Raw genomic sequence first — 23,357 nt, 5'->3', positions numbered from 1 at the left:
AGCGATTGGTGGTGTCGTTGGCAGTGTTTGTCCATCTACCGCAGAGAAGCAGATTCAGGGGCGCAGCAGACTTTTAGAAATCAGTAATGACGACCTGCCATTCATCGTACGGACAACATCCACCCTTGGAACCAAACAGACAAGCGCAACAGTAGACGTAAAAAATTTGCTTTTGGAATCGACACCACACACTCTGCAAATCCAATCAGCTACACCACGCACACGTCTACAAGGACATCCAAACATGGCCGAATTCAAACTCCCAAGATCCCAAGATCCACCGAGCAAGTAGAATATCGAACCAAGAGAAAATTAAAAAGCCATCGTCACCAAGCCAGCGCCGCAACTCCGCGCACGCGCCAAACCAAACCACCACGAAACGACTCACCCGCTCTGCGTGCACCCCGTCGCAGACGGCAAACGAACATCATACCACCCGGACCGCTCGCCCTCGCCCGTGGCATTAAACGAGTGCATGACCGGATCACCATCATCCTTCTCCTCCTCGTCATCATCATCAACTCCAGTATCCCACCCATCATCCGCCTGTGTCCGCGTCTGCGTCAGAGGCAACGCCGGCGTGTTCGCCGCGAGCATGGCGGAGCGCGACGTTACGGGCTGCGGCTGCATGGAGCCGGAGCCAGAACCTCCTTCGATGCCCAGCGCGCAGCTCTGCGTGAAAAGGCGATCGTAGTGGATTTCGGGGGATGGCGAGCGGCGGAAGCTGTGCGTCGAGATGGGGCGGTGGAGGTCGGAGGATTTGGCGGGGGCGCGTTTGCGGGGTGAGGAGGGGGATGAGGAGGGGGAGGGGATGGAGGATGGAGAGGATGGCGAGTTGATGCGGGGGCGCTTCTTGGGTATGGGGTTTGTTGAAGGCGGCTGTGGTTTGGGCGCCGTTTTGGTGATGGTGTTGATATTGCTGGTGCTCTTGCCCTGGCGGACGGCGACAGGAGAAGTCTGGGGGTGTTTCGCATAGTAGCCACACAGTGTGCCATCTCTTCTCTCCTGCTCCATTTCCTCATTCCTCCGGGCGCGGCTCTTCGACCAGCGAAAGCAGCCATTGCTTAGCACAGCCGCGTCATTGGCATAAGCACTCAGCGCATCACCGCGAGAAACATGATCAATCACTTCAGCGCACGAGTCGAAGGCGCAGCGCAGTAGGACGAGCTGGCTGAGCCGTCGGTCGTACATGTCGACCAGGAGGCACGTCCACTCGCGGCCGCGGTACACGAGCGTATCCGCTGGGTTGAACTGCGATGGCGGTTTCTCGATCGTGCTCGTCGCCAGTTGGTCGAGGATGACGAATTCGGTACACGCGCGGCTGTCACCGCTGCTGCACCGCCGCCGCGGCAGAAAGCCACAGATGGCGACGTGCTAGAGGCCGCGGAAGCAGCGAGCTAGTGGCGGGATGGGCGACGTCTCGAAGAAATCAAAGGCATCGCTGTGCTCTGCGTTGGTGTCGACGATGCGGACGCGTAGGCGGTGGGTTGGGTCGGAGGGAGGGAGGTTGGCGTTGGTTAGAAACTCGTTGATGGTCTTGTCTGCACAATCAGTGTCTGCTACAAGGGGGAACGGGTTCGGTGGTGGTGGCCTGCCTCGTCCGGCAAATCGCCCGTCACAAAGACGGGCCACGGCGCCCGCTGACGGCCTACATCTTCCAACCACGCGCGTGGCGGGCGTGGGCGGAGCAGCTTTTCAGGAAGGTCGTCGAGCTCGGGATACCGCCAGCCGGCCAGGAAGACGCCGCCGTGGAGAGCAGCGAGATTTTGGATTGAAATCAGATCAGTCGTTTTACGCAGAATGAGCATGCTGACGTCGAGGACGGAGGCCCAGGCGCATCTGACTTCGCCGAACGGCGCTTTAAGAAGCTTGCCATTGACGCGGATCAAGCAGTTGTTCAACGCCGTCTCCCTTTCCCAATCTTGCTTCGGCTGGTAGTCCAGCTAGACGGAAACAGGCCACATTCTGGCGGGATACTGGCCCTCGGCGATGGGCTCTTCGGCCTTGCCATTGCGCTCAATGTACCAGATGCCGCCTCTCTCGACCAGATCCTTGCGTCTGCATTGGTAGCTTCGATTGTCCCAGGCGCGGAAGAAAAGGAGGCCGGGCTGGCGGCGCTCGAGGGGCAGCGGGCTGTCCGCGACGGCGAAGAAGTCGTTTATCAACTGACACAAATTAGCATCATGCTGCCACTGGAAAATCGCAAACTCGCCCCATACGACCAGCCCGCAATGGTACTGTGCACCCAGATCAACCCGTGCCAAATCCTCCTCGGGGCCGGATGCAGGGCATACGCCGTCGTAGGGACAGGCAAGTCGACAGAGCCGCCAACAGCCATGGATAAAACAACGGCGCCGGGCGGCGCAACGGAGCGCCACGCGACTGGCCGAGACGAGATGGAATGGCGGCGGAAAAGGATGCCGTGCGTTGTTGTGTGCGGGTGGCTGTCCGGAGCTGCATGCTGTACGCGTCGAGATCTGATCCCTGCACGCGCGGGGGTGGCGCGTTGGGATGTGGGGACGCGGGGCGGATGTCTGCCTGAGGACCAAAGGCAGACTTGATGATTGAAGGGGGTGGAAAGGGATGAAATTTGAAAAGTCTTGGTCCATCTACATAGAGAGAAGAGAAAGTAAGAAGGATCCAAACACCGTCCATGACGCCGCTGTCGTCTTCAACCAGAGCTGCTTTTCTCCAGGAAAGAAATTGTAGACACATATTGCGCATCCCAGACCAACGAAGCGCGAAAATCCAAAGGAATCGTACAACTAGGGTATCAAAACTGCAAGCATGCAAAGCTTGATGTCAACGGCGCGACGCTGGCCGCTCAATCGCAGCTCATCTGCGTAAATCCCGTGCACTCGGGCAGCTTGATGCCGTAAAAATCGTCATCCTCGACGCCATCATCCTCATCATCGTCCTCAACATCACTGTCTTCCTCGTCATCTTCCCCTTCTCGATCCATCATGCTGTCCACCTTTCTCTTCTTCGAGGGCGACTCGCTATCAGCCCTCGAAGAAGGATTAGTTGTGTGCTGGCTGGAGCCAATGCCCGAGTCGTAGTAGCGCCCGCTGTGCGGCGAGTCCTTTTGCTGCTGCGGCATGCCGTCCTCGTCCAAACAGCCACAGGAGATGGATCGGGCATGCGGCTGGGTTGCTCCGAGCGGGTGATCGTGGGAGATGATGGTGTCGTAGATGTAGTCCGGGTCAGGCGAGTAGTGCGCTCTGCGACGTGGTATCACCTCAACCTCGGGCAAGAGACTTGCAGGGACAATATCGGAATCGTCCTGCTCGATCCACTGGGACAGCCTGCTGCGCGCTGCCGCCTTCATCGGTGACGGCGGGTGCTCGCCGACATCAGGCTGCGAGAGTTCTGGCGGGCAATCTGCCGGGTCTCCCGTTAACTGGTGCTGTTCGACCTTTCGTTGCAAGCCGCGAAGTTCACTGGTCACGTCCCGGCTGTACGTCTCCTCAGCCTCTAGCACTGGTCGGAGCGCTGTCTCGGCCTGGGGAAAGAGGACGGTGCCGTCGTGGTTGATCGAAAAGCAGTAGCAGCCGCAACGCATGATGGCCGCCTCGTCGGCGTATTGCTGCAGGGTCGCCCCCGTCGTCATGATGTCGTCGAGAATGTCGGCACAGGAGTTGAAGGTGCAACGTAGCGCGAGAGGACCGCCTCCATCGTCGCAGTGCGCGTCGCCGACGATGCAGTTGAGTCGCAGACCACTGCGCCTCTCAAACTTTTGCCCTCGCATCGCGGGAAGTCGCTGGCACGTGAGGCCGTCCAGAATGACAAAGTATCTGGGATTGAGGTCTGCCTCGCGGCAATGTTCCGTTATGAACTCGCGAATGGCACCGAGCGTGAGGCCCCGGAAGGCCTTGGGAAGCTTTCCGACCAGAGGAGGCCGCTCGACAAAGTGATACGTGGTATCTCGTTTCATGTCGATGTTGACGATGGAAACGCGATGTATGAGGTCGCGCATATTGAGTTCTTCCAGGAACCGGTTGAGGACCTAGTAGCAAGTCTGAGCGATGGCGTTTGGAAGTGCCAGAGACTTTCGTACCTTCCTTCTGACTTTGCCAGTAACAAAGACTGCACACGGTACGTATCCACCAGGCTCATTTTCCGGAGCCGGAGGCATCTGGCGCCGGGTCAACTCCTCAGGAACGCGGCTCTCCATGATCCACTTGCGACGGCCGCCCTGCGTTGGAACGACGCCGCCGTTGAAAGCTGCCAGGCATTGTAGAATCCTCACGTCTGTCCTCTTGTCCTGAACCGCCAGCGCAAGCAGCAGAGCATTTTGCCAGTAACACCGAACCTCGCCGTACTTTTCTGCCTCGCCCCACCCGTTTACGCGAAGCAGACACGTCGACGCGTCTTTGACGCTGTGCTCGTCCAGTTCGATGGATACCGTGGCGCAGGACGCAGGAGTGCAGGGAAGATCGGTGTCGTAGACGAAGAGCGGGTGGTTCGGCTCGCGAAGGCTGGGGTGCCTGGGCTGGTAGCCGTGGATTTCGAAATTTCGGACGAGGCAGAGGCGGTACTTGCGCTTGAAGAAGTACCGATGGTCGGCAGCGAGGAAGAATTTGTCTAGGTCCTGACGAGGTTGTTAGCTGGAAGTGTCCGAGCGAGATGGGACCGTGGACATGCATCTTTGTCCATGTACGAAGAGCACCAGACGTAGACGATGAAGGCGCGCTGTTCGGGGGAGAGCCATTCCGGAAGGATGGGGGAGTCATCGCGGGTCGAAGGCATTGAGTCGCAAGCCCATTGGACGGAGGATGGAGTGAGAGACACGGCGGCGATGGGTGGTGGGTGACGGAGGTGATGGAAAAGGTGTGATGCCGGTGGCTGGGCCGACGCGAGGGCGACGCGTCGCGTCTCGTTAGAGTTCCGGAAAAAGACTAGCGCGCGCGGCGGCCCGCTCCCGGGCCCGGAGCTTGGCGGACCCGGACCCCGAAGTTTGTTTGATAAACAAACAAACAGAAACACGCCGGCCGGCTTCACGTCGACAATCTCCGCCGTCCTCATGGCAATTGTCTCTCTTCTCCACCGCGATTAAATCATGCTCTCGGCTTCCCGGCCATCCCCGCGCTCGACAAGCTTTGCCGTACAGAACACGTCAATCGCACTGCCGTCGCCACCGGGCTCACTTCTGCGTCCGCATCCAGCCATAGACCCGCCCATCACGGATCCGCTATACGTGCCTCTTGCGGCCAGTGCTCTACTGAAAAACAGGAACGGTGACTCTGGATCATGCCACCTTGGCTTGATATTGTGGCGCGCCACGGCATGGGTCCTGGTCTTCTCCACTTGCCGTCCGCGTGAGGTTCCCCGCCGCCTAAGGCTGAAGTACGCGAGCTACACGGCGTGTCGGGTGCTACTGGGAAAAGACCGTATGATCAGTCCAACCAGCGTCGCTGCGGAGGGCGCGCCGATGTCAGCATGGGCCCGAGCACGTTTGCAACCGGCTGCTGAAACTCCAGCGCGAGCCGTTTCTCGTCAAGGGACCTCGAGCAGCAGCTGTCACCGGCCGGCTGTTTTAGCCGATTTATTCACGCCAAAGCGCGCCCCACGACCTGTCAAAACGGTATCGCCCCTTGTAGACGACGGCCGATGATCTTCGCCGTAGCAACGTTGGAGGACGGAGGTCCCGTCACCGCACCCCGCATCTTTTGTCCCTATTTCTTCCTCCCACCAGCCCGTCTGCTGGATTCTACCTGGACCCCGTTGCGAGTGAATTCTAGAGAACCGCTCTGTGGTGACGACCAGCCTTGGCCCCGAGCACAGATTCACATTCCTATACCGCCACCATGCCAGAGGACAGCCGCGTGGCCTCCAACGAGGTCGAGGTCGACCCTCTGTTCGACACGGACTCGTCCGTCGGCGACGACATGTATGTCCCTGAGCCGCCACGGCAGGGATCCTTTCTGATGCATCACCAGGCAGAGCTACTCGACATCAGTCGCGTCGAGCGTGCAAAACTTTCGCATGGAAAACGGGCGCCGCTTTCACGCCTACCGCGAGGGCGCGTACAACTTCCCCAACGACGAAAAGGAGCAAGACCGGCTAGACATGGTGCACCACATGCAGATGCTGGCCAAGGGGGGCAAGCTGTTCCTCGCACCGCTCAAACACGACCCCAAACGCATCCTCGACGTCGGAACAGGAACCGGCATCTGGGCCATCGAAGCCGCCGACCACTACCCCGACGCCGAAGTCATCGGCAACGACCTGTCGCCCATCCAGCCGCACTGGGTGCCGCACAATTGCCGGTTCGAAGTCGACGACGTCGAGAGCGAGTGGCCGGAGCGCGAGCCGTTCGACCTGGTTCACGCGCGCTACCTGGCGGGCGCCATCGCCGACTGGCCGGCCCTGACGCGGCGCGCCTTCGCGGCCACGCGCCCCGGCGGCTGGGCCGAGTTCTCCGACTACGAGATGCGGTACTACGCAGATGACGGGTCGGCGGGGGCAGACAACAAGATGGTGCGGCTGGCGGAGCTGCTCTGCGACGGCGCCGACCGCATCGGGCGCACGCTGCAGCCGGGGCAGCACCTCGAGCGGTGGATGAAGGACGCCGGCTTCACGAACGTCCAATCCCGCCTCATCAAGCTCCCGCTTGGCGCCTGGCCCAAGGACGACACGCTCAAGCAGATTGGCGCCTTCAACATGGTGCAGACGTACGAGGGGCTCGAGGCGTTCATCCTGGCCATCTTCACGCGCGTCCTCGGCTGGACGGCCGACGAGGTGCAGGTGTTTTTGGCGCAGGCCCGGGCTGATCTGAAGAGGAGGGACTGCCATATGATTCTCAATTTTTGGGTCGTTTTCGGCCAGCGGCCCGAGTAGAGATGCCGAGCCTGTTTTATACCCGCTGTATTTTGTAGAGAATCCAAATGTAAAGAATTCTCATCCTGTCCCCTTTTCCATTCATTTGTCGCTCTTCCGCCGCCACTGCTGCGCCCACGCGACCCACACCGCGCCTCCATTCATTCATCCAGCGCTGCGGTAGCGACTGTCAAAAACCGAGAACCAGCGAGGCGGATCCGGATCCGGATCAGCGCGCGAAGGATGCAGGATGCAGGACACAGCACAGGATGCGGCATGCACATCATCAAGCGTGTGGTTGGGACGCAACCCAACAGTCTGGGCCGTCGACGGTTGGACCACGGCAAGGGATGGATGGGATGAGATGGCGTACGTGTCAGCATTTGGCAAGAGCGCTACATGGTTGAAGTGAAGTGTTGGCGCGGGACCACTTTTAGCCGTGGAGAGAAAGAATGAAGAATGAAGCATGGGGAAATAGAGACAAGAAGCCGAGTAGAAGAGAGCATGGCAGCCAGCCAGCCAGCCAATTTTGGCGCAGGAACGACGGTCACGGAAAATCAGACAGAGAGACAGGCAGAGAAAAGAAGATATCAGCAAGAAGAAAAAGAGAGAGAGAGGAAGAAAGATCCAGTCAAATCTAGTCCCGTCCCGTCCAACGCCGCGCCATGCATGCAAAACAAACGACAACTTCTCCAACCTAGGCTCTCCGAGTGCTGGGCCACGGAATCCGCAACCCGTTTGGCGGCAGCACGAGAAAGTCCTTGACATTCTCCGCGTCGAGGCCGACGCTGCGCGAGACATCGTTGCGCGGGTCGGGGACATCGCAGCGGCCGAGGCAGCCACCGGTGCACCAGGCACCGAACCACTCGAGATGGCGGGGATTCCACTGCATGGTATCAGGGCCGGCGCGGTGGTCGGCGAAGTCGGGTGCGTCGAAGAAGGGGGTGCTGCAGCGGTCGTAGCCGCGCGGCGAGCGGTTGCTGTACGTGAGCTGCTTGAGGGCGGCGAAGCACCAGTCGCGTAGCTCCTGCGCCGAGAAGGCGGCCGTGTCGGGCGACCCGTACGCTCCGAAGACGTTGAAGGCCATAATCAGGCCAAAGTCGTGGTACATGGTGCCCAGGGGCCGGGTGCGCATGGCGTGCTCCCAGCTCATGGCCACCTTTTGCGCTATCTCGACGCACTCGCGCTCCAGCTGGTCGATGGTCTCGTCGGGCTGGCGGTCGCGGCCCAGTTGCGCCGCCCAGTGCGGCCGCCGGTGGATGCCGATGATGATGCTCAGCGCCACCATGCTCATGTTCCAGTAGAACCAGCATACAAACGCCGTGCCGTAGTCCGAGTAGAAGAAGGCGTGTTCCCAGATGGAGCATGGGTCCGATTGCTCCAGCACCACGCGGGCTGGGTTTGCCAGGGTTTCTTCGATGTACGGCGTCACCTCGTCCACCATGACGCGCAGAGCGTGGGCGCGGGTGTAGAGGCGAGCGGGCGTAACGTGCGGGTCGGTCGAGCCAGCCTCGCAGGCCCGAATATCGTGGCTGAGAGACGGCAAAAAGGACATGGCGTGCATGAGCTTGTTGAGGGAAAGGCGTGGCTCCTGCAGGCCCGTCGTGTCAAAGGCGACCTCTTCCCACTCGGGGCTGCAGAGGATGTCGTCCTTGTCGCCGAAGAGAGCATCGAGTCCCTGGACACGTCAGGATTGGGTCCCTTTGCTTATTCTGCAACCAACAGATCAGGACTTACCACTCCGACGGCAATGGCTCGCAGCACGCCCCTCTCGAACGATTGGGCGTTTCGAAAGACTCCAGGTCCCAGCTTCTGCAGGATGCTGGCCGCGCCGCCTAGGTGCGTGACAAAGTTGCGATTCGTCCCAACCGTTCCCACCGTCTGCATCCATCAGTAAGTGTGGCAGAGGGAAAATGTGGGGGACGCACGTAGGCTTCGGTAATGGCCAGCAATGCTGACGCGCATAGAGTCGACGTCAACTCGGACTTGACCGGCTTCACAATGGCAGCACGCAGGCTCCCCAAGGCCTTGACGTAGAGTTCCAGGTTGATTCCCTCGCCACTCTTGCGGAGGATGACGGCCTCGTGCGTGGCCATGAGGCACTGAGCCGCGTCGCGGAGAGCCCTGGTCGAGCCCAGCCGAGTCGGCACCTGGGCGATGAAGGGACCAAACAGCGTCATCTGGTTCGAGGCACCCTGTTCGCGGAGCGTCTTGACGAAACGGTGCGTGATCCTGTCCACGGGCGACCATGGCAGCTGTCTTGGCGAGTAGACCCACCGTGGTGGCCGCGGCGAGGGCCTTGGCCTGCGAGGAGGTGACTGAACTCTCGTCGGCGACGTGACATGTTCAGACTCGCTGGCCGGGGAGCCCTCGCTGCTGCTACTTCCTTCTCTAACAATCCTAAAGGTGCTGTACATGGCGCCATCGTGCTCGATGCGGGTCCGGATGGGCTCGAGGCTGGTGCACGGGGCATGGCTCGCGTTGGGAGAAGAGGGCTCGTCGTCGCTGGAAAATGACGAGCGGTAGTGCATGGGCCGCTCGTCGACAAACTTTGCGTGCGGGTTGGAGGGCCCCGGGCAGGCGAGTCCGCTCCGCTGGCACCTCTCGCAGGTTGGCCACTTTTGGTCACACTGTTCGCGGGATGAGTATGTATAGGGCAGTGAGTGGTGAGACGACGCAGGCGGGCGCGTGGAGCTCTGCTCGTGTCAGGCCATGAGGGACCGGCGGACGGACGTACCCTGATCTTCCTCGACTTGCACGTGGCACAGGCCGTGCTTTTGGGAACGCCGACCATAGTGTTAATGTTTCAAATGTTGTATGTATCGTAGACGGGCGGGAGAGCTTTCAACTCGGGGGCGCGTTGCTCGTCGGTTGGGGGCCGCAGCCAGCCTCGGGGGTTATATAACGCATCCTATCATTGCAGAGGCCGCACGAGAAATGACTGCTACAAAGGCCGGCGAGGCACAGCAACAGCGCAGCGCAGCCCATCCGTCGGCTTCGGGCTGGTGCTCCGCGCCCTCGTGGATTCCAACGGTAGATATCCTCGTAGGGCTGAGAGCAATAGACGATCCAACGGTCGGCAGCGAGGCCACCGCCGTTTGCGGTCTGGGGACGACCAGATGGGCCAATGACGGACGGCGCAGAACGAGTCGGAGGCGGGAGTGACTTTGAACGAATGACGCAAGGCGGGCGGGGTTTGTCGCACACGTTGGACGCAGCTCGCTACATGTCTCCCGATGTGGAAATGCACGCCGCTGGCCCCTGTCCGCGTCGTCGGCGTGATAAACGGGCTTGATCCGCATCTGCTCTGCTCTGCGACGGCTTGACCTGACTGACCTGCCTCGACTTGGACTTTGTTGCTTCCGAACGGAGCCCCAACCGACCAAACGACTTGCCCTTTGTTGCGTCCTCTTCAGATGCCTTGTCCCAGCTGCGCGACAAGATGACGAAGCGGCGCCATCACGACGACGGCCATGAGGGCTCCGAGATTCCGCAAAGCCAGGGCAGGGTCGACGAATGTGGCCGATCCATTTCAGCCACAAGCCCTCCCTTGCGTCCCATCGGTTTAGCAGGCCGAGGAGTGAATCGCACGAGAAACTCGGCCGCAGCGGGGCTTGCCAAAGGAAAGACTGGCGTCTACATGTAGACTTTGAGAAGGTCACGACAATCAGAGCTTGTCTACCAGGAAATCATCGTCGGTGCGCCCCAGATTGATCGATTGCACGCGTCACTGAGCGGCCAGCGCGCATTGCGGACCCAAACACCCGTCGCGATTGTTGGAGTCTCAGTTTCGATAACGCGTGCTCGTGTGGATTGGGATGCAGATTCGCCTATTGCTACTTCTCATTGACCGAGTCCCGGGACACCACTCGATTTTCGATATTCGCGGATTTGGGCACAATCGGGCATGGTCCAACAATTGATAGCTTGGCGATCCGGGGCTTGTGCTTGGTCCTGGTCGCGGTCCGGCGTGTTGGCGTCTCGTGCGACGGTCGAAACAGCCGGAAAGGTTTCATCGCTGATGCGATTCTCGGCGGCATTGGAAACACGCCAATCTCGTCGAGCAGAGTTGCTGTCCTTTTTCGGTCTTGCCTGCTATCATGGTCGTGGGCATGGCAGGACGGATCGGGGCGTTCCTCGTGTTGGATGTGACCGGTGGATTTGCGACGCGAGTCTCTCATTCAATCAGGAATGACGGCCTGGACGCGGACGAGGCATGACGACGCAACGGGATCATGATGATGTGTAGATGGTGTTGATGTCGGACGGCTCAAAGTCAAAAGAAGCGCTAGTGCCCGCCTTAGTAATCACCTTCTTCTGACTTTGTTGCTACCAGTAGACAAATCCATCTCCGCAAAGACCCATCTACGCATCTAACCATTGAAATGACTATCGATGCCGTCTGCATTGGCTTCAAAGCTGCCGCTCTCTGCTGCGTATGTCCCGCGGCTCCGCTCGCCGCCTTGGGAGCATCGAGCCCAAGAAGCAGTCCTTTTTGGGAAGAGGAGGATTCATGCACGACTGATTTCGGCAACCCACCAGGTACATGATGTGCATGAGAAAAAGAGCTGGCTGCAGCGACTCGCTCGCCACGTGCCGCTTACGGTGCGTGCGGTGCTGGACAGAAACACGAACGAGCCAAACCAATCGAAATGTTTCCCCCGACACACAAAAGTGCGGTCGACAGTCGTCATGGAGAATCTGAAGCATCTCCAAAGCAGGTTGCTGAGGTACTCGGGCGCGCTGGCCACGAGCTAAAACAGCCAAACAGCACTGCTCCCTGTCAGCCGCACCATCTTCTCGACCATCGAACCCTGGCCAATACACACACGCGTCGACAAGACGACCTGAGGTTTGGACTGGAGGTGCCTCGAGCTGCGGCGTTTGGCCACGAGGGACCCACCCTGCGCCCGCTCGCCGCATCCGGCGATCCAAACGACCGAGTCGAGACGTCGACCATGCGTGGCTTGCTCGCGGTGACGTCTCGACTGGCTTTGCCATCCAAAGTGGGATCGGATCGATTCTGGAATTTCTTCGTGTCCGAAAAGTCGCCCTGACAAACAACGGGAACAGGGAATTGTCACTGTCATCACGCATGCTTTTTCTTCATCCACCACACATTTACTCGCCATGGACCACGTGCCGCGCTGAGCAACCTCTCAAGAAGAAGCCCACGGCACACTCTCACCAGGCCAAGGCGACGCTAGCTCCTCGACCTCTGCTGGCCATGCCACCAACAGCTGCCACGACTCGGCTCGCTAGGCCGTCCCAGCAGTAGCCTGCTTACCGGTTCGCGCGTGGCCAATGACCACACCCTGGCGACGGAACCACGGGCGCGCCACAACCAAACAGGTCCTCACCCAGGAAGCGGGGGAGAGGGGGCGCGATGGGCGAGCTAGCCAGCGACCGGCCGGTTCGTGGCACGGCCCAGCAGCCAGTGGTCTGGTCGTGGACCAGCACATGACGTCCAGTGACGATAGTTGGCACGGTGAGGCTAGGTAAGTCGTCTGGACGCAGAGAGGTACCATAAGTCGATACATAAGCCCGGTGACCGCGCTCACTTATTACCTTCGCAACCTGCTCGACACTTGGCCAGACTCGCTCCCAAACAGGCCCGCCGGATCCACCACAGACCACAGAAGAGCAGCAGCGCCATGCGAGCTACTCGACCGACTTGAAGCAATTGCGCAGCGAAGAAACCAACATCGCATTGACAAGCAACCGAGGGAGAAAGCCACCACGACCCCTCGTTTTGTGCGACCCTGCCGCAGCACCAGCCAAGAGCTTGTCCCAAGAGCTCCCAAGCTTACGCCGTCAGCCCGCAGCAGTTCAGCTCTGGGTGCCGTGCCGTGCGTGCGGAACAGGTAGCTTGGTTTTGGGGTGTCTCGACTCGACTCGATTTTTGCGGAGGAAAGAAACCACTTGCGATTCCGGCTGGCCCGCCTGCTCAGGGCAGCATCTCCGTCCCCATCAAAACCAAACGCCTCAACTTTACTTCTTCACCATGCGCTCCCCCACGCCACCAACCCTCCTCTCCATCTCCATCCTCCTGCTCCTCACAGCCACCACCAACACAACCGCGCTCCCGATGCCCAGCTCCCTCGACCTGCTCTCCCAACCCCCAAACAGCAACGCAAACAACAACGCAAATGCCAAAGCCCCACAAGCACCCCTCACCGGGCCCTCCTCCGCCAACGCCAAACCGCCTCCACCGCTTGCCTTCCCCGTGCGTCCGAATCCCAAGGGCGGCATCGATTACACGCGCGACATGCTCGATCCGATTTTGTGTCCGATGGCGGCGTCGGGGGGCGGGGACAGCGGAAAGAGTGGGAGGGAGAAGAGGCGGGATAACAAAATGAAGGCGAAGGGGCGCAGTGGCGGCGGCGATGCGGGCGCGTTGTGTGCAGCGTGGTGTGCAAGGGTCAGGGGGGAGGTGGCAGTAGATGGGGTGAAGGCGGGGCGGTGCGACGATAGCGGGTGAGTCGAACCATTCGTCTCGGATGTCGTCGTTTTCTGTGGAGTGTCACTGACGAAACCTTTCGGAAACAGGAGTTGCATCTGCGCGGACGGAACGACGCTGTTGAACTGATGCCATGCGATACGATACGATGCGGATGATGAGATTGGAGAAAATTGCCCAGTAGACCGTTGACGCGGAAGCTTCGATTCGATTGAAGGGGGTTGCATGGGAGAAACGGTGGACGTTAAGGGTGTAGTAGGTTATTCGGTGGTCCGAAGTCAGTGGTTTTTGCACAGTGCTTGAAGGAGAGGAAAGGAGAGGAAAGGAGAGGAAATGGGGAAGGGAGGGAGGGAGGGAGACATGATACCCGCGTCCATTCGCTACTTTTCTGTTTAGTCAAGGGAAAGGGGGAGGGATGAGATGGGATGGGAACAGGAATGAATTGTTATACTTCTTCTCAGGTGGAAGTGAATCCGTCACGTATCATACTACTCGCGTGCTTTGCGTCGTCGTGTTTTAGAAGTAGGAGGAAGCGGAGGTGGAGACAAAGGGTGGATGGACAAAAGAGCTTTTGTACTTGGATTATAAGATGCTATTATGCTAAAATGCTTTCTCCACGATGCCACGATGCCATATCATTCCATGCAAAATACCCTAACCCCATGCCAAACCATGCTAAAACCTCATGAATGCGTCAAGTCCCTAACCAACGCCGTTCCCCGTATCCCCATCCCCATCCCTACTTCCCCGCTCCCCCCTCCTCCTCGACATCATGCGCCTTGACCAGCGCAACAAACACCTCATCCAGCGTCGTGCGTCCCACGCTGTACATGCCTATGCCCGCCTCCCTGCGTCCGCGCGTTTCGAGCAGGTTGAAGAGGTGAGCTATGCTCATACCGTCGTTGTCGGAAATGGGCACGACGAACCGCACGCCTCCGCCCACGCCGACTCGCTCGTCCAGTTGCGCAGACGGGATGGCGGCGGCTATCCACTCGCGCACGAGCTGGACGCGTTGGGCGAGAGGACCACCCAATGCTGCCCCTTCACCACCTTCGACTCTTTCTTCGTCGTCGGCCAAACTCACACCAACAACCCACGCCCTCCCCCACCTCTCCCTCAACCCCTCCACACTCCCCACACCCAACATGCCACCACTAACAACGCCAACGCGCCCCCTCCCCGCCACCGCCTCCGCTTCCTCCATACTGTGCGTCGTGAGTAGAACAGCGCGTCTGGCACTGACACGGGGCGCGCGCAACGCACGCCACATGGCCCTCTTCGCGGCAGCATCCATACCGCTGCTGGGCTCGTCGAGCAGCAGGACGTCCGGGTCAGCGGTCAGCGCGACGGCGAGGCTCAGTTTGCGGCGATTGCCGCCGGAGAGCGCAGGCGCGGGCCGGTGCTGCATGCTGGAGGGCAAGCCGACGGCGCGAATGGCGGCGGCGACGTTGGCGGCGATGCGGGACGCCGGGATGCCGCGCGCGCGCGCGTAGAAGGTGAGGTGCTGGGTGACGGTGAGCGTGTCGACGGCGTCGAATTGCGGGCATACGCCTAGACGCAGGCGGGCGGCGGCGCGGTGCCGGGAGATGCTGTGGCCGGCGATGAAGGCGTCGCCGGTGGTCGGGTGCAAGTCGCCGCGGATGAGGCTGATGGTGGTCGACTTGCCCGCGCCGTTGGGGCCCAGCAGCGCAAACGTTTGGCCCACCGGCACCCCGAACGTCACGTCGGCGACGGCGGGCGGCTTGCGGCGTCCAAAGCGCTTCGTCAAGTGCAGGACGCGCAGGCGGTCGTCGGACGACTCGGTGCGGCGCGCTTCGGCGACGACGTCGGGGTCGCCGTGCGCGGTGTCTTCTGCGTCGGCCGGCTTGTGGGTGCGCCGCACGAGGAACGGCGGCTTGTATCCGCTGTCCCACCAGACGAGGAAGATGAAGAGGACGATGGCTTGCACGATGAGGTACGCGATGGGCCCGCCGTAAGCCATGATGTCGCCGGGGTACGAGCGCACGGCGTCGCCGTCGCAGAGGAGGGAGAATCCGTTGAGTGACAGTAACAGAGCGCGCAGGAGGTTGCCGGCGGGCGTGATGAGCGCAATGGTAAAGTGGGCGAGGGTGACGTCGCGGTCGATGTCCGATGGCGCAATGTACGTCAGGATGCACATGTAGGCGACGAAGTAGATGAGAAAGAAAGACGCCTGGCCGCCGGCCATGAATGCAAACGCAGCCAGCTGCGACGTGACGAACAGCGACACGACGTATGCAAGGAGAATGGATGTGAAGCCGTAGAGGAAAAAGACGACAAAAAGATAGCCTGGAGCGTACCAGACGCCCGAGACGCCGACATAGATGACGGTGACGACGGCCGAGATGAGCAGCACGAAGCAAAAGTCAAACGCCGTGTACGCGACCCACAGCGGCGCCGCGCGGATGCCGTTGCTGTAGTGCAGAGCACGCACCCTATTGACGCGCTCGACGGTCGGGTACAGGGCAAAGAAGCCCGTGTAGGCGCACATGGCGAGGCCAAAGTACAGAATGAGCTGCAGCGTGTCACCGGCGTTGGGCGAAAAGGGGACGGCAAAGCTCTGGAACTGCGTGGCAATGGTCGTGTTGGAGAGCACGTTGTCGAGCACGTTCTGCGTCATGAGGGCATAGTAGACGCCGCCGTTGGCAATGTAGGCCACGGTGGGCGGCGAGTCGACAAAGATGCCGCCGGGCGTCGCGTTGGCAAAGTTTGTCGAGATGTACGAGCCGAAGTCGCCAATCGTCTCGACAAAGTCCAGGTTGCGGTCCGTCAGGGGAAACGACGCCGCCAGAGTCTCAACCGACACTCTGCTGGACGGCCCGACAGGAACGAGAACGTCGTCTCCGGAGAAGACGTCGAGCGCCAGACTGACGACGTCGGGATCGCTGGCAGAGTCGCCAGGGTCGCAAGACGCGCCAGCGAAGCCGCTGAGGAAGAGCGTCGTCAAGCCAGCCGCAATGACGGGAATGAGGACCGCAGCGGCATACGGCATCCAGTTATTTGCGAGGATGAGCACGCGCTTGTGGAAGAGGACGTACGTCTGCTCGAAAAAGCTGGTGCCGCGGCCCTTGGACAGGGCGACGGGCTCGGGCTCGGCCTCTGCCTCTGGCTTGCCCTCCACCGAAGACGCCTGCTCCGACACGTCGACGTGCGGCGACAGCTTGACGGACGCCTGCTGCTTCCCGTCGGCGTCTGGCTCCAGCTCGACCTCTTCCGCCAGCCGCAGAAAGACATCTTCAATCGTCGGTCCGTTGACCTGGTACTGCGCGACACCCTCTTCCTCGAGCCTGGCCGTCAGCTGCGCGGCCTGCGCCGAATCGGCAACTTGGTAAACCGTCTGATCAAACAGGACGCGGCGCGGGATGCCGTCGAGGGCCTTGGGCTGGTCGCGCACAATGTCGTTGTCGAGGATGATGCGGTAGCCGCCGCCGAGGCGGTGCTTGAGCGCGACGGCCGAGCCCTCGGCCTTGAGGTTGCCCTTGGACAGCACGACGATGTGGTCGGACAGAAAGTCGGCCTCGTCCAGAAAGTGCGTCGTCAGCAGCATCGTGCGGGCGCCGCGCTCGGCCAGCAAAATGTCCCAGATCTTGCGCCGGCTCAGCGGGTCGATGCCCGAGCTGACTTCGTCGACGCAGCACACCCTGCTACCGCCCGTAAACATCATGGCCAGCTGGAGCTTGCGCTTCTGCCCGCCGGACAGCGTCTTGCTCTTGGCCTTGAGCTTCGGCAGGAGGTCGCATCGTCTGACGAGGTCCTCAATCTGCGCTGGGGAGTCGGGCGTGGCGGCCTTGAGTTGATTGAAGAGCTTTACGTGCTCAAACACGGTCAAGTCGTCCCAAAGCACATTCTTCTGCGGACACAGGCCCAGCCCGCCCGTGCCGTCAATCTCGATCGATCCGCTCGTGATGGTGTTGAGACCGGAGATGGAGTCGAGGGTCGTGCTCTTGCCGGAGCCGTTGGCGCCGAGCAGCACCATAATGTTGCCCCTGAGAGCGCGCAGCGAGAGTTTATTGACGGCGACGACGGTTTCTTTCGGAGACACTCCCAGCCTGCGCGCGACGTTACGGTGCCACCCGCTCGGGACCCAGTGCTTGGAGAATTCCGTCAGACGGACAGACTCGGGCGGGTCGGTCGAACTCTCGAGCGTCAGTTTCCTCGATTTGGACGCCGTTCCATACAGCGAGCGCTCGATCCAGGCGCCGATGGCGGGGAACACGAAAATCTGGACTACGAGAAAGACCCAGAGGACGATTCCAGGAAGCTGCCAGGTGATGCCCTCGCGGGGCGGCGCACCCTTGACGAGATTGACGGCGCGGTCCTCGCGCTCGAAGCGCGCATTATAAATTATGAAATACGTGTAATTCATGGGCGTAAACAGCAGACTGAGAATGGCCACGGCGGCCGACGACTTGGCCTTTGTGACCTGCGCCACAATGGCCAGCACAATGGCGGCGAGGACGACGGAAATGCCCGACAGCTGCGCGCGGCGGAAGAGGGCGGCGCCCATGATGGAGAAGCTGGACAGCGCCAGGCCGGTGAGGACGTGTAGGATGATGGGCACGGCGTAGCTGCTCGACGGAAACACAATGGCACGCACAATGATGCCCATGATGATCCAACCGGGCAGGTAGATGATGTCAAAAGCGATGTGGTTAGCCAGCAGGCGCGCGGCCTGCGTGTGCCAGGGCCTGCTGCTCGGCGTCATGGCCTCGATGAGCTGCGAGATGCCCAGTTCGCGCTCGGCCGCCATGAGGCCGGTCAGCTGGTAAGTGATGCCCACGGTGCCGACGAAAAAGGCCAGACCCAGGATGTTGATGAGCGTGTTCATGTACGAGTGGCGGATGCGGTCGTTGCGCTGCTCCTCCGTCTCGTCCGTGTATGGAAACTCGTCGACGGCATCTGGGATCGACGAGCCATTGAGGCGCGCAATGGCCGCGTCGATGGCGTGCTGAAACGGCAGGATATAGATTTGGGCATCGTTGTCTGCTCGACTGACATAGACCCGCTCCTCGAACGATCCGTCCGCCCTCATCGTGTAGTTCCAGATGCCGCCCTCGCCCTCGGTCGGCGACGAGTGGAAGCTCGCGGCGCCGTAGCACGCCGAAACTCCACGCAGCGAACTGCGACAGGTCGTCAAGAGATCCGCGTCCTGCTGCACCACCTGCGCCATCTTTCCCGCTCCGCGCACCGTATCCGAGAGATTTGCGATGACCCGTTCGATATCGCCCCCCGCGTGACCATTGTTGACAAAGACGACCGTGTCGCGACCACCCTGGGCCGCGGCGAGAGCGCTCGGGAACGACTTGACGGGACGGGCCGTGCCGACGCCGTATTCAGAGGGCGGGATGAAGAAGTTTTTGGCGTACGAAACGAAGAACATCTGCCAATCAGCATGGTGGAGCGAAAGTATGCCAGGCTGGACGCACAAAAATGATCGGCATCAAAAAGGCGCGGATCAGGGTCGATAGAAACTGCCTGACGAGAACAACCTTGAGATTCTTCTTGGTCAGCGTCCACGTCTGGCGCAGAAACGCCATTGCGCCGGCTCAGCGCCCGTCCGGCACGCAGTGGGAGCGAGGTTGCTGTTCGGTGGCAAGCTGTCAATTCGTTCTTTACGCGACGGTGGCGGTTTGCGCCGGGGGGCGAGGCGCACCTTGCAGGAGAGGGACCGACGAGGCCTTGCAGAGAGGGACCAACGAGGTCTTGTGGGAGAGGAGACGGGCGAGGCTACCAGGTCATGGCGACGGCTGTGGAAATACAAAGAATCATATCATCGGGACACGAGACGGAGATATACACGATTGCCAGGCCCCGGCAAAGGACGCCTGGAGCACGGACGGGCGCTGGCGCAACGGCCGACACCGTCATGCATCGGCTGCATCTGGTAGCGCTCCCGCGTCGTGCACCTTGGCCCTGCGCCAGGACCGGCCAAGACGAGGGTGGAGGGTGGTTTTTTTTTTTGGAGTTGCTGACGTCCAGGGGGGATCCCTTTGTCCATCCAAACCTGAACCTCGTACCTGGTTCTCGCCTCTTGCGGCTCTGCCGGCCTCAGCGACAACAGAGGACGGCAGCCGTGCAGTTTCGCGTCTGCACGTCAGCGGGGGATTGACAGACACCTGAACCGTGGGCCGTGCAACGGCGATTCCTGGAGGAACATGTTGATGCCGAGACGAAGCCGCTGACATCAGAGAGGACTTGCAACATCTTGGCCGCACAACAAAGCCTCCACGGCCAAGAAGGAACAAAGAAGGAAGAAAAAACTTGAATTCATGATAAGCGCTGCAAAGGGGTATAATGCATCGTCACGCTACTCCCTCCAGAATCGAAATATCCGGAGGGTCCTCGAAATGCGTTTTCCTCTCCATCAGCCGACTGTAGTGGAACGAGTCGCCCGTGAGGTGCCTTTCATACTCGGCCAGCTCACGTTTGAACCCCATGCGGTCCGCGACCCTGCGCGTCATGTGTGCGTTCAACTCGTTGTGGTGATGTGTCAGGCCCGGCTCGCTTGGCCGCTCTACAAAGCCCTTGTGCTCGTGAAGATCCAGCCGCACGTAGCCCGTCAGCGTTCGATACGACACGGCCGGCGGAAGGACGTGGATGAACTCCTTGATGAAGCTGGGCAGGCCGATGTAGGGCCAGTACGGGTGCACGACGACGTTGCCCTTGGGATGTTCTGACACGAAGCTCAATTCATCCTCCTCAGCAGCACCCTCGTCGTCCTCGCCAAACGCGTGAAAGGATCCCGGCACGACTCCCCCCTTGATGAGCATGTGGCACATGAGCTCTATCATGACGCGGTTGCGCCGAAACTCGAGCAGCTTGGTCTCGCGGCGTTGGGCCAGCTCGAAAATGGGTGCCGACGACACCCCTCCCTCGGCGACCCGCCTCTTTGCGACTCTTACCTCGCGGGCCGCGTGCGTCGCCTCCTTGGCCGACTCATCATACAGCTGTGCCGCGGTCCGTATCAGCTCGACGGCACGAACCCACCGAAAGGCTTGCGTGGCGGGCTTGTTGACGAACCAGAGCATGGGCATGGTGGGCTTGACATTATAGGGCTCGCTGCATAGCGTCCGAAAGAACCGCAGCGGCGACTCCTTGGGCAGCCGCGGGTTCCAGTGGAGCCTCTTGTGGAGCGGATTGCCCTGGATCAGGTTGGACTCGACGTAGACTCGGATGAGCAGCGCCAACCAGACGCGGTTCGAGACGGCTATGTCGTACGCGGCCGACATGAAGTCGATGAGCGCCAGGGCCGTCATGGACTGGCTGTTGGTCCCGTAGGCCTCGACGATGCCCAAAAGCAGATCTTCGGTCGGCCGCAGCGGGGACCCTGGCGGCATGGGCTTGGGCGCCGACGTTTGTTCGCCTCGCAAGACCTCGTTGACACTGACACCCCAGATGATCCACATCATCTTATTCATCTCGTAGACTTTGCCCTCGCGCGCGTACGAAATCATGAGGAGGGTGATGGTCTTTTCGTTTGCGACTCCACCAGACTCCAACATGTCCCTGTAGACGTTCGTGACCCGATGCATGTACTCATCCGGCTGCGGAGCCCACTTCACAAGGCCCCTTTTCCGGGTCCGAAACCACAGAGCATTAATGGTAAAGCCGATCTGGGTGGAGCCGTCGTTGGAGCGATGGAAGAGGATGGCGCGCATGAGCGAGTTGTAGCCGTTGTCGTCGGGCTCGCAGCCGGTATTCTTGAGCTCGTTGATGGCGTCGGTCGCCAAGTTCACGTCCGTGGCCTCGCCGGCGGCGCGTAGCACCAGCTTGAGGTCCAGGGGCGAGAGGGCGGCGCCGGCGTCGATGCGCATGTTGACGAAGCCTCGCAGCATGGCGGTGTATTTTTTCTGGAAGCCCCTGAGCCGCATGTGCTGCAGGTGGTCGGGAAGCCACCATGAGTGCTCCAGGCTGTCGGCGACGGGCTGGAGTTCGCGGTCGTGGCCGAACAGGCGGAGGATCTCGGTGAAGGTGGTGGCGGGAATGGCGCGGATGAAGCCGGGCTTGTCGGCGCCTTGGTGCAGGTATTGCAGGATTCGGCCATTGTCGCGAGCGCGCAGCGCCTTGAGCAGCCCTCGTCCCACGTCCGCTTCGCCGCGATGGTGCCTGAAGATGTGATAGAGTTCGCCGTCGATGTACTTGGGGACGCGAATGTTTGGGGGTCGGCGGAGGGCGGCGGCAGAGCCAGAGGGTGGCATTGCTGGGAACGGGCGTCCGCAATGGCGCCGAGGCGTGAATCGTGAGGTGGAGAAGGCGAGATGGAGTGGAGACACGACGTGTGGTGTTGAGACGCTGACTAAGGGCTGACTGAGCGCACGTGACACCCCAAACGCTCACCTCCACCTCCACCTCCGGCTCCGCGTTCGGTTCGTTCTCACACCAGCAACACCTGACACTCCTCTTCGAATCCAATGCACTACCCCGGACAATCTCGTCTTACTCACTGCTGCCACACCATGCAGCCATCCGCGCGGCGTCCTATGACTAGCGCGCATTTCCTGCGACTCTTACCCTCGTTTCCTCTCGCTCTCCTCCCACCATGACCTTTTCTTCCACCACCTCGTCGCCATGCCGCTGCAAACGACTCTCGCCGAGCGCAAACTGCTCCACGACCCGCGTCTCCTGCCGCTCCTCTTTCTGCCCTGGACGCTGCTCTCCGTCTGCTTGGTCAAGACGTACCAGACGTTGCACCGCCGCCGCATTCGCGACTCGTCCCATGGCACCCAGCGCCCCAAGGTCCTCATCACCGGCTTCTCGTCGCCCGCCGCCCTCTGCCTCGCTCGCGCCTTTTGCGCCGTCGGTCACATCGTCGTCGCCGTCGACCACGAGCGCCCTCGGTTCACGTCGTCTGCGCGCATCTCGCGGGCGGTGCACACATTCTACACGCTAGCCAAACGCCAAGCTGACGGCGACCATGGCCTGCTCTCGATCGTGCTGCACGAGCGGCCAGACCTGTGGATCTCCTGCGACGACGACTGGGGTGCCGGCTTGGCCGTGCTCAAGCGCGTGCTGGACCACCAAGCCTCGCTGCCGGACCCGTTGATAAAGTGCCGCGTCGTGGCGCCCGATGACGACGTTTTGCGCCTGGCCGGCGACCATGTAGCGTTTGCCGACTACGTGCGCGGACTGGGCTGCTCGTTGCGCGCGCCAGAGGTCTACGTTGTCAAGAGCCGGCATGAGCTACACTGGGTACTGTCTGGGGGAAAGAATGGCAAGAAATTCCTGGCGTCGAAACTCGATCCCGATGACAGAGAATTCACTCTTCTCCTGCCCCGGCCGACCATCAACGAGACGTACAATTGCGTCGCCGAGCTCGACATCTCCAAAACGTCGCCCTGGATCCTGCGCGAGCTCATTCACGGCGAGGCACACCAGGCACACGTGCTGCTCGGCGACGGCCAGGTCGTCAGCTTCGTCATTTCGTCGTCGGCCGAAGACGGGACTCGCATTGCGGTTCCTCCCGGGTCGCCCATCCAAAAGACGCTCCTCAGCTTCACGCAATCCTTTGCCGCGGCGCTGCCCGACCATCCCCTGACGCACCTAACGATCGACTTTATCCTGTCAGCGGCGCCCACCGACACGGGCATCGCCTACCGGGCATATCCGATGGCCTGCTCGGCCGGGCCCCCGCCGCTGCTCTCGCTCGTCGACCTCTCCATCGACCCGTCGACGCTGTATCTCTACGCCGCCAGCTCGCCGCCGCGGGCCAAGGGCGACTCTTGCTCGTCCTCGGACAGCCACGTCGAGCGCTGCATCCAGCGCTTCAACGGCGCCACGACGCCGCCCAATGAGTTGGCCGATACAGCAGCCGTAGTCGACAAATCCTTCTCCTCGCTTCAGCACTCTTCCTCGGCCCCCATCCTCACACCACCCAACACGCCCTCCGTCTCGGCATCGCGCTCGCCGCCGCGCGCCCGCTGTACCCGTACCCGTAGCACCACTCGTAAACAATCGGCCGCCGCCCCCGCCCTCCTCCTGCTGTCCGACTCCTCCACCTCTACCAACCAAAGTATCCTCCCCGCAACCCTCAAGCCCTCGTCCCCCCTCTCAGGCACCTACT

The 23,357-nt window shown here is 61.0% G+C and overlaps 9 protein-coding genes across 9 annotated transcripts; 3 read left to right on the top strand and 6 right to left on the bottom strand.

The window, feature by feature from the left end:
* Positions 1-384: 384 nt before the first annotated feature.
* IWZ02DRAFT_503050 (uncharacterized protein) lies at positions 385-2,452 on the bottom strand (the record flags this gene model as incomplete). The annotated part of the gene is made up of 4 exons (XM_066770321.1): positions 2,213-2,452; positions 1,978-2,165; positions 1,653-1,911; positions 385-1,374 (listed from the first exon to the last, which is right to left on the bottom strand). Exons 1-4 carry the CDS (start codon positions 2,336-2,338, stop codon positions 385-387), a joined length of 1,563 nt encoding a protein of 520 aa, XP_066618181.1. The 5' UTR covers positions 2,339-2,452.
* On the bottom strand, positions 2,453-5,021 carry IWZ02DRAFT_464421 (uncharacterized protein). Its single transcript, XM_066768398.1, has 3 exons — positions 4,645-5,021; positions 4,058-4,591; positions 2,453-4,006 (listed from the first exon to the last, which is right to left on the bottom strand). The coding sequence occupies exons 1-3, from the start codon at positions 4,747-4,749 to the stop codon at positions 2,825-2,827; spliced, it is 1,821 nt and encodes a 606-aa protein (XP_066618180.1). The 5' UTR covers positions 4,750-5,021; the 3' UTR covers positions 2,453-2,824.
* Positions 5,022-5,807: 786 nt separating this feature from the next.
* Positions 5,808-6,840, top strand: IWZ02DRAFT_494808 (S-adenosyl-L-methionine-dependent methyltransferase; the record flags this gene model as incomplete). Its single annotated transcript, XM_066770072.1, has 2 exons — positions 5,808-5,890; positions 5,940-6,840. The coding sequence occupies 2 exons, from the start codon at positions 5,808-5,810 to the stop codon at positions 6,838-6,840; spliced, it is 984 nt and encodes a 327-aa protein (XP_066618179.1).
* A 519-nt stretch (positions 6,841-7,359) lies between these two features.
* On the bottom strand, positions 7,360-9,779 carry IWZ02DRAFT_115963 (uncharacterized protein). Its single transcript, XM_066761432.1, has 4 exons — positions 9,557-9,779; positions 8,748-9,449; positions 8,557-8,700; positions 7,360-8,497 (listed from the first exon to the last, which is right to left on the bottom strand). The coding sequence occupies exons 1-4, from the start codon at positions 9,611-9,613 to the stop codon at positions 7,517-7,519; spliced, it is 1,884 nt and encodes a 627-aa protein (XP_066618178.1). The 5' UTR covers positions 9,614-9,779; the 3' UTR covers positions 7,360-7,516.
* Positions 9,780-11,102: 1,323 nt separating this feature from the next.
* On the bottom strand, positions 11,103-12,061 carry IWZ02DRAFT_115890 (uncharacterized protein). Its single transcript, XM_066761430.1, has one exon. The coding sequence runs from the start codon at positions 11,914-11,916 to the stop codon at positions 11,233-11,235; it is 684 nt and encodes a 227-aa protein (XP_066618177.1). The 5' UTR covers positions 11,917-12,061; the 3' UTR covers positions 11,103-11,232.
* IWZ02DRAFT_115891 (uncharacterized protein) lies at positions 12,062-13,635 on the top strand. The gene is made up of 3 exons (XM_066761431.1): positions 12,062-12,221; positions 12,843-13,296; positions 13,369-13,635. The coding sequence occupies exons 1-3, from the start codon at positions 12,206-12,208 to the stop codon at positions 13,406-13,408; spliced, it is 510 nt and encodes a 169-aa protein (XP_066618176.1). The 5' UTR covers positions 12,062-12,205; the 3' UTR covers positions 13,409-13,635.
* A 358-nt stretch (positions 13,636-13,993) lies between these two features.
* IWZ02DRAFT_116073 (uncharacterized protein) lies at positions 13,994-18,934 on the bottom strand. Its single transcript, XM_066761433.1, has 2 exons — positions 18,724-18,934; positions 13,994-18,677 (listed from the first exon to the last, which is right to left on the bottom strand). The coding sequence occupies exons 1-2, from the start codon at positions 18,832-18,834 to the stop codon at positions 14,019-14,021; spliced, it is 4,770 nt and encodes a 1,589-aa protein (XP_066618175.1). The 5' UTR covers positions 18,835-18,934; the 3' UTR covers positions 13,994-14,018.
* A 513-nt stretch (positions 18,935-19,447) lies between these two features.
* On the bottom strand, positions 19,448-21,535 carry IWZ02DRAFT_115799 (mitochondrial ATPase expression-domain-containing protein). The gene has a single exon (XM_066761429.1). It carries the CDS (start codon positions 21,493-21,495, stop codon positions 19,600-19,602), a length of 1,896 nt encoding a protein of 631 aa, XP_066618174.1. The 5' UTR covers positions 21,496-21,535; the 3' UTR covers positions 19,448-19,599.
* A 330-nt stretch (positions 21,536-21,865) lies between these two features.
* Positions 21,866-22,861, top strand: IWZ02DRAFT_386353 (uncharacterized protein; the record flags this gene model as incomplete). The annotated part of the gene is made up of 1 exon (XM_066765464.1): positions 21,866-22,861. A coding segment is annotated over one exon (996 nt), but the record flags the coding sequence as incomplete, so codon positions are not given.
* Positions 22,862-23,357: the final 496 nt, after the last annotated feature.

Source organism: Phyllosticta citriasiana (assembly GCF_038021145.1).
Source record: "Phyllosticta citriasiana strain CBS 120426 chromosome Unknown IWZ02scaffold_19, whole genome shotgun sequence".
NCBI lineage: Eukaryota > Fungi > Ascomycota > Dothideomycetes > Botryosphaeriales > Phyllostictaceae > Phyllosticta > Phyllosticta citriasiana.
Note: the sequence above shows the minus strand (reverse complement) of the source record. Positions and strands in the feature narration are given on the sequence as shown.